The sequence below is a fragment of the Sarcophilus harrisii genome, chromosome 6, assembly GCF_902635505.1.
Source record: "Sarcophilus harrisii chromosome 6, mSarHar1.11, whole genome shotgun sequence".
Taxonomy (NCBI): domain Eukaryota; kingdom Metazoa; phylum Chordata; class Mammalia; order Dasyuromorphia; family Dasyuridae; genus Sarcophilus; species Sarcophilus harrisii.
This window is the reverse complement of record NC_045431.1, coordinates 254419933-254428940: the sequence shown is the minus strand read 5'-3', so window position 1 is coordinate 254428940 and position 9008 is coordinate 254419933. Positions and strand designations below refer to the sequence as shown.

Here is a 9008-nt window from a genome sequence, read left to right as displayed (position 1 = left end):
AGCTTACTGTTGAGGGAGAAAATCCTTCTTACTTAAAAAAATATTGATCCTGTGTCCCTTGACCTTAGGGATTGAGCTTGATGGTTTCCAACCTTCCTTCCTTCTCCCCAAATTTTTCTTTCTCTGGTTCTATATGTGTTTGTCATGATATGGAAGTAGCACGTGATTCTTTCTTTACTTGGAGAAAGCAACAGAATTTCCAGGGGACCCAGGTTTCACTACTGAGCAACAGAAAAGGACTGATTGCTTGGAAACACATAGATAGAAACATAGGGACAAAGAATACCCATGGTCCAGTAACGTTAGGAAAATCTCCATAAATAGTTGTGATAGAACATGCTGAGTTGAAGAAGAAAAAGGTGCTCACCAGTAACAAAATGGCTTTAGTGGCTCTGATTTCAGGGGAGACTCTGGAGGAGAGGCTGGTGCCATGAATGTGCTGGACTCGATGGTAGTGTTGATACAGGAGATACACCATATAGCCACTCGTAACAGACATGAAAGCCACAAACATAAAATCAAATGTAGACTTCCAGAATTGAATTTTTAGTGTATTCCTGGCATATGGGTCAAGAGAGCAAAACCCCAGTTTGTCTGTCCCTTTATTCTTTGTGCTGTTCTGTCTTAGATCAGTTATGTATACAGGAATGACAACATCCATGAAGAGATTGAGAACCCAGCAGAAAGTAGAGCAGGGAATGATGCCTTTTGGGGATTTAACTTTAAGGGCTGACCACTTTGGGCTGTTGGGGCTGATGGCAATGGCCTGGAAACCACTAAGTAGGCAGGTATTGCAGAGGGAAAGATCTCGGAATACTCTCTGTAGATAAATCATAATTTTACACATACCATCAGTCAGGAAAAATTTGACCTCTAAAGAAAAGATGGCTATGGGTACTCCCCTGGAAAGAAGAAATGCAGTATTTGCAAAGGATAGTTGGAGAAGAATTAAATTTATGCGTCTGTGCCTGTTGTGAGTAAAAAAGTGAAAACAGTAATAGTAAATGGCGAAAACATTTCCTAGGAATCCAGTTATAATCTGTACCATGTAGACAATCCCTATGACTTCATAATGCGAAATCATTCTTAAAATAATTTTTTTCATAGAAGTAATTTCCAATCTAATGTGACTTAAGGAGAAAAAAAAAATCAAAAATTGATGGGATTCTGGTTGTCCTAGTGTTAGTTTCCTGAAGAAATTTCATAATGTCTTTATCTGTGCACTAAGAAGCAAAAATCCTTCCCAGGGAGGATGGCTATAAGACACTTTAGAAAATTCTTTCCTTTTAGAAATTCTGGAAGTCAGTTATCCAAGTGTAATTTCCTGTGTGTTGCAGACTATAGGATCAAGAAGGCTGAATTCCCTCAGATGCTTTCATAGTTTCACTCAGCTAGTAAGGATTGAAGAAGTGGAAATGGAAGCTCTTAATCCCACTCGCTTTCTCTTTATTGTTTTGTACTTTCAGTTTTGGGGTGAGATCCTGGGGATGAATGCGAAAAGACAAAGTAATACAAAGTCCTTGATATCATGGAGTGAAAACAGGACCAATTCCAGACAGATAAAGAAACCTTCTACAACTGTGGATCATGATCCCACATGTAGTCACATAACTCAATTTGGGGGTCACAAATTTATGAATTATTATCAGTAAATGTTTGATTTGTATACCTATTTCCTATTTTCTACACCTCTATACCTGGGGTTATGTAAAAATTTCTTGAGCAAAAAGGAGTCATTAGTGGAAAAAGATTAACAAGCCTGGACAAAAAGAGTATGTCTACTGGTGCTTCTATTCCAATGGGAATTGTGCTTTTTGTTTACAGTTTATCACACTATAAGAGATAACATGGGGTGTGAGGATTTATGGAAGGGTGGAGAGGAACTGAAGCCAGGGTCTGGAAAGGCAGACACCACTCCAGAACGTGTTTGGTACTTTTTCTACCCCCTTCAGTGGTATCTGAGCTTGAGCAGAATGAGTTTTACTCATCAGACTGGCTTCATGTTAGGAAATTAAGAGTCCCCACCTGGCACTCCTAGCACACACCTTGGCCTCCCATCCATGATGGGCTTGCACTATGGCTGGAAGAGCTATTTCTGGGTCTGCTGCTGGGACAAAATAACAAAGAAGCTCTGTCCTCTGTATTGGAGCCTATGTCTGCTTCCCTGCTACAAGGTAGGGTTAGTGTAGAGTAGGGAGGAGGAGGAGAAGGAGAGAGAGAGAGAGAGAGAGACCCAGAAATTAAAAACAGCGAGAGACAGACAGATAAAGAGAGGGAAGATCAATTAAATCACCACAGCAGCGTGCATTATGTCCTTTGTTTTTCCTGATGATAATACCATACAGACATTCCTAACTTTAAAACCTCCAGCGCCCACATCCTCAGACAAATCCTGGTCTTCTAGAAATGGCTCTTTCTTAAGCAATCTTAATCTCCAGGTTAACAAATAGTCACTCACCTAGTTTGTGTCTGCTACAAGGAGAATGGACTGGAAATCGATGCATGTATTACAGAGGAGGCAGTGTGGGACTCCAAATATAGGGAGAAACAGGTCTGAGATCATCTCCTCCCAGACCTCTCATTTTCATGTCATCTGCAGGAGCAGTGACAGTGTGTGCATGGGGAATCTGGGATGTGTCTGCAGAATCAGCAAACTTTGGGCTCAGGTGCAAATCCCCATCAACAATTTCCATAGGAGCCCTTGTAAGCACCAAGGACAGAAAGTTTTCCTACATCTCACAAGAGACAGAACAAATCAGGGTGAGTCAGGGGTCAGAAAGGAGAAATCAGGGACTCGAGAGCTGATGGGGAAGGAGGACCCTAATGCTTGTACCATGTAGATTCTACTTAATTATTCTAGCCTTCAATTTAATTTCCTTGAAGTCAACACAATCAGCATTTAGCAAGCACCTCCTGGTGTGTCAAGCAAGGGGAAAGAAATGGCAAACCACTCCACTAACTTTGCCAAGAAAACCTCATAGACAGTATCAGCATGGCATTATCTGTGGGGTCAAGGAAGAGTCATCCATGACTGAAGTGCTGTAGAACTTGCCAGATATTCTGCTGGGTGCTGGGCATGCAAATAAGGAGAAGAGGCAATCCCTCATTTCTAGGAGTTAATAATTTGCTGCACACAAAGAGTCACATGAATAGAAGCTAAAGAATGAGATGATGGGGTACAGCTCCGAGGAGCTCTGCTTTTGCATGGAGGGCAACCAAGTAAATGTGCTATGAAAAATGGTGTTACAAGAATTGTTGCTTTTTGTTGCTGTTGAGTTGTGCCCAATGCTTCACGATCCCTTCTGGGATTTTCTTGGCAAAGATTTGTAGTGGTTTGCCATTTTCTTCTCTAACTCATTTTACAGATGAGAAAACTGAGGCAAACAGTAACTTGTCCAGTTACACAGCTAGGAAGTATCTGAGGTCAGTTCTGAACTTTAGTAATTGAGTGATCCTAACTCCATCCAAGTCCAGAACTCATCTACTATGTCACCTTGCTTCCCTGTGAGACTTTTGTGCTTTGGCCTTCAGTTGTTGATAGCATAGTTTAACCAGAAGGGATGCTGCTTTTTCCTAATCTATACAAAAGAGAAACCTTTGTTCCTTGAATGGATTAATGCAATTAGAAGAGCCATAATTTCTGACCTAGTAACCTTACCCTGATTTCTTTTTGACCTCATTCTATTTTTAAGAGACCCTATCATATAACTTGATATTTCATGATAGCACCATTTTTTTGTAGAAGAGATTAAATGAATCTGGTATTTGGTTACTGACCAAAATTAATTAAAAAAGAATTACATACATTTCAACCTATGAAACATTTGTTGAAGGAATTAAAATTCTCTGTTCTTAGAGGGCACTTCTGGAAAAATGTTTGCGTCAAGGAAGCCTGATTCAGTTTGTTTTAAGGGAAAAATTTTTTTTGTTGTCCAAATAATCCTGATTTTTGTTTAGTCTTACACTATTTCACTAGGTATCTCTTCCCTAATCATGTTTCTTTATTTTTTCTTCCTCTCTTCTCCCTTTCCTATTCTTTATCCCTCCTTCTTGAAAATTTATATCTATAAACTTTTAGGTAGGGTTCCCCAAAAATCTTAGTAAAAACCATTTTTTAACAACTAAAAAAAGTATGACCCCATATTTTAAATTTGGTGATCCAGAGACTTTTAATTTCTAAGATTAGCATTTTCTCGCAATAAGACTCAGATCCATTGGAATAGTCACCATTCCCTACCCTACATTTGTAAACTTTTAAACTAACTTGGTACTTGGAGTTAGGGTGGATAATGGAGTTTCAAAAAAAAGGATGATCATTTTAAAATTTTATCAAGCCCTGGATGTAGCTGGTTCTGGGTAGGAAGAGATGGGGGGAGTATATCCATGTTGTTAAGGAGAAGAGGGTAGCAGCTATGTAGGAGATATTTGGAGAGCTAGGTAAAGTATACAAATAGGTTTTAGACTAACCACTGTGGGGGAGCTGACTAAAAATTTAAAATAAAATTTTTGGCAGTTTGATTTTTGCCTTCCTTTAAAAATGTCTGTACCTGGTGTGTGTGTGTGTGTGTGTGTGTGTGTGTGTATTCAAGGATTATGGTATTTTATTTAGTTGCTAGATCATTATATCAGAAAATATACTGTTTTAATATTTTGTTTTGTGTGAATCTGTCCATTCTGTCATTGATGTTCTTAGAGTATATCTCGTAGTATTGGAATCTCTGAGCCAAAATGGTAAGATCTTTATGCACTTTATTGAATAATTCTAAATTGCTTCTCACTGTGGTTTTTAAGAATTCAGAATCCTACCATCGAAACATTAATAGACATCTTTCAGCAACACCTTTTGCAATTATTCTTCCTATGATTTTTCATTTTTTAAACTTGTTGAGTCACGAGATGAATCCCCAAGATTGTTTGGATGTATATTTCTATCATCATCCTCTTCATCGTCATCATCACTGCCCCCCCATCATCATCATCACCATCATCATTTTTTCAGTTAATTCTTGGCTACTGGGCTCTCTTTGCATACCTGGATTATGTTTTCCCTCTAATTTTACAGAACTTGAAGCCCCTATATTTTATTTCCCTTCATGTATTTTCAGAACTTGGTATACTTTGTCTTGAAACCTTTTTCTATAAAAATCTTCAGCAACTGCTAGACTTCTGTTGGCCTTTCCTGTCCTATTACTATCTATATCTTAACCCAACAATATCCAAAGGAATCTATTTTTAAGCTAGTCATTCTATTTCTAAAATTTTATTTTTAATTCATTATCAATTATTTCCATAATAGAGTCTAATAAAAAGATGATTGCATGTGAAGCTGCACAGCTACAGGGAAGGCTTCCGTTTGTCAATTTCATCTTTTTGTTGCTTTATTCTGTTATTCATTCATGTCTGCTTCCCATGGAGCAGAGTATGCCAGGTTCCATTTTCTGTTGATGTCTACCAAGCTCATGTTCATTACTTCCATGACATTCTTTACTCATCTTCTCCTCTGCTGTCCCCTTTTCCTTTTTCCCCTCTATTTCCCCAACATCAGAATCTTTCCCAATGTGTTTTGTCCTCTCATTATGTAGACAAAATACTTAAGTTTCAGTATTTATCCTTCTAATGAATAAACTGATTTAATTTCTTTAAGGATTGAGTGACTTCCCCTCTTTGCTGTCCAAGGGATTCTCAGAAGTCTTCCCCAGACCACAATTTAAAATTCTGTAGCCAGAACTCACCTCTTTTTAGTAGTCCAATTCTCACAACCATACATTAGTATTAGAAAATCTTTAGTTTTAACTATAGGGACCACATTTGCAAGTTGATGTTTTTGCTTTTTAGTTTGTTGTCCAGATTTTCCTTATCTTTGCTTCCAAAGAACAAGTGTCTTGATTTCATGGCTGTTGTCACTATCTGAAGTAATTTTTGAATCCCAAAATATAAAATTGGACACCTCTTCCATTTCTTCTGCCTCTACTTGACAGGAAATGATTTTAATGATTGTTCCACTTGTAATAATCTTAGAATTGTTTTAAAACATTAACCTTCAGTCCAGTCTTGATATTCTCTACTTTTGCTCTCATCAAAAGGCCTCTTAATTTTCCTTTATTCTTTGGTATTTGAGTAATATCATCTGCATGTCTGAGATTGTTGACATTTCTCCCCCAAAATCTTAATTTCAGCTTTTTAAATCCTTTTTGGCATTTCAATTAATATCCTATAAATATGAATTTAGTAAAAAGGGAATAATACACAGTGTTTCTGAATATTAAATCAATCACTTATCCTATGTTCATTTAGAATTGTTGCTTCTTGGCCCACAAAAAGATTCATGAAGACAAACATTACGATGAGCCAGTCCTATCTCTTTGAGGACTTGACTCATTTTGTTGAGATCTATGCAATCAAATGTTTTACTGTAGACAATGAAGCAGAAGAGAATGTTTTCTTGAAACTTCATTTCTCTTTGATCAAGCTAATTTTGACATGTATGTCTGGGATAACCCTGCACAAAATAGCTCATAGTTTCATTGAGCTATCTAAGCCCTTCTGCCACAACAAGGCAGTCATCAAGAACAGTGAAGGTTACCTAGGAAAAATAAATTTACAAGTTTGAAGTGGCTATATACCTAGCTAGAGAGCCAGTCTAATCATCTTCATAGGACACTCATTCTTTATTTGCAGTTGTAGGACTGCTGGTGAAAAGCATAGTGTAAAAAGGGGAAATAGATTTATGCCTTTAGTAACATATAAAGATTTTCAAGATCTTGATCTGAAGGAGTAATTAATTTTAGTGTGTACTTTGCAAGATAACAATGGTCCTTATCTGAATGGCTCATGCATAATAAGTTTATTTTTGACAGGAAAATACTTTTTATTTAAAATATTTTTGATCCTAGGCTCCTTGTACTTTGGGAGAATGAGCCAGATGATCTCCAATTTTCCTGCATACTCCCCAACTTTTTGTTTTTATGGCTCTGTATGTGTTTGACATGATATAGATGTAGCACAGGGATCTTTTATTACTTGGATAAAGCAACATAATTCCCAGGGGACCCAGCTTTCACTACTGAGCAACAGAAAAGGACTGATTGCTTGGAAACACATAGATAGAAACATAGGGACATAAAACATCCATGGTCCTGATACATTAGGCTGATTTGCATAAGTAGATAATATAGAGCATACCAAGTTGAAGAGGAAAAAGGTGCTCACTAGCAACAAAATGGCTTTAGTGGCTTTGATCTCAGGGGAGACTCTGGAGGAGAGGCTGGTGCCATGAATATGTTGGACTCGTTGGTGGTGTTGATACAGGAGGAACACCATGTATCCACTAGTAATAGTCATGAAAACCACCAACACAGAATCATACAAAGACTTCCAGAGTTGAAGTTTTAGGGAATAAATGGCATATGGATCAAGAGAGCAAAATCTCAGCCTGTTATTCTTTGTGCTGTTCTGTGTTGGACCAATTATATATACAAGAAGAATAGTATCCGTGAAGAGACTGAGGATCCAGCTGAAAATACAGCAGGGAATGATACCCTTTGGGGATTTAACTTTAAGGATTGCCCACTTTGGGCTATTGGGGCTGATGACAATGGCCTGCAAGCTAGTAAGTAAGCAGGTACTGCACAGAGAAAGTTCCCGGAATACTCTCTGTAGATAAATTGTGATTTTACACACAACATCATTGAGAAAATATTTGACCCCCCATGAAAACATGGTTATTGGAATTCCTCTGGAAAGAAGAAACATGGCATTGGCAAAGGATAGCTGAATGAGAATTAGGTTTATGTGTCTGGGCCTTTTGTGAGTGATGAAATGAACAGAGTAATGATAAATGAGGAAAAAGTTTCCTAGGGCTCCAATAATAATCTGCAGCAGATAGACAGTTCCCAGGACTACATTATGAGGAGTCATTTCTTAGATAATTAGATTAGTGGAACTGCTCTCCAATCCAATGTGATCTGAGGAGAAAAACCAAAAACCAAAAACCAATGGAATTGTAATTACTCGTCTCAGTTTTCCGATGAAGTTTTAGAATCGTTTTACCTTTTTACTCAATAACAAAAATTCTTCCCAGGGAGTAGAAACCACTTTAGAAAATGCTTTTCTTTTAGAACTTCTGTAAAGTTAGTGACCCAAATATAAATTCCCCTGGGATGCAGATATTTAAAAACAAACAAAATAACTAATAAACCCAACTTGTAGTATCAAGAAGGCCAACTCTCCCAGATGTTAAATGGCTTTCACAATTTCACACAGAAAATAAGCATTGGAAAAAATTACTAAAATTAGATCTCTTAGTCCAACCTTCTTTTGCTTTTTTTGGTGTTTTGTGCGGCCAGCTTTGGATGCAGTCCTGTGGATGAGGTTGTGGAAGATACAGTAGTGCTAAATTCTTGGCATCAAGGAACCTTAGCTCCACTATGAGAGGCCCACGAATATAAATGTAAAATTCAAGTTCTAAATAGTACATGAGATGATCTTCTTCCCCTGTTGACAGAATAATGCAGATTTTGCTAAATAAGAAATTTCTCTGTTTATGATTTTTCTCCTACATTTTCATATATGCATATATTTCATATGTGCATATATTACATATATGAATATGTATGCATTCATATATACATATATATATATTGTATAAAGCAGACAAATATACATATATAAAGATATATATATATATATATACATATACATGAGATATTGGGGAACTTCCTCTTAGGACTCTGTCTTGATCAAGCTGAGTTGCTCAATCCCAATAGGAGAGTTCCTTCACTCAGCATCCTCTTGTCTATATTATCTTTTGGCTATATCCTCTTTGTTTTCTGCTTTGCTATGGCTTGAATATGAGTTTTCTTTGTCAATTGCTATATATGTGTTTATTTTAACTCTGGCATTTAGAGAGAAAAAGGCTAAGCTTTAAATATATAACTTATTTTCCTTAAATATTGAAAGATTGATTAGAAGTTAGTTTGGACAAGTTTACATTCTTTAGACAACTAATA

The 9008-nt window shown here is 37.1% G+C and overlaps 1 protein-coding gene across 1 annotated transcript; it reads right to left on the bottom strand.

The window, feature by feature from the left end:
- Positions 1–6963: 6963 nt before the first annotated feature.
- Positions 6964–7917, bottom strand: LOC100926693 (vomeronasal type-1 receptor 3-like). Its single transcript, XM_003774318.2, has one exon. The coding sequence runs from the start codon at positions 7915–7917 to the stop codon at positions 6964–6966; it is 954 nt and encodes a 317-aa protein (XP_003774366.2).
- Between the last annotated feature and the right edge of the window lie 1091 nt (positions 7918–9008).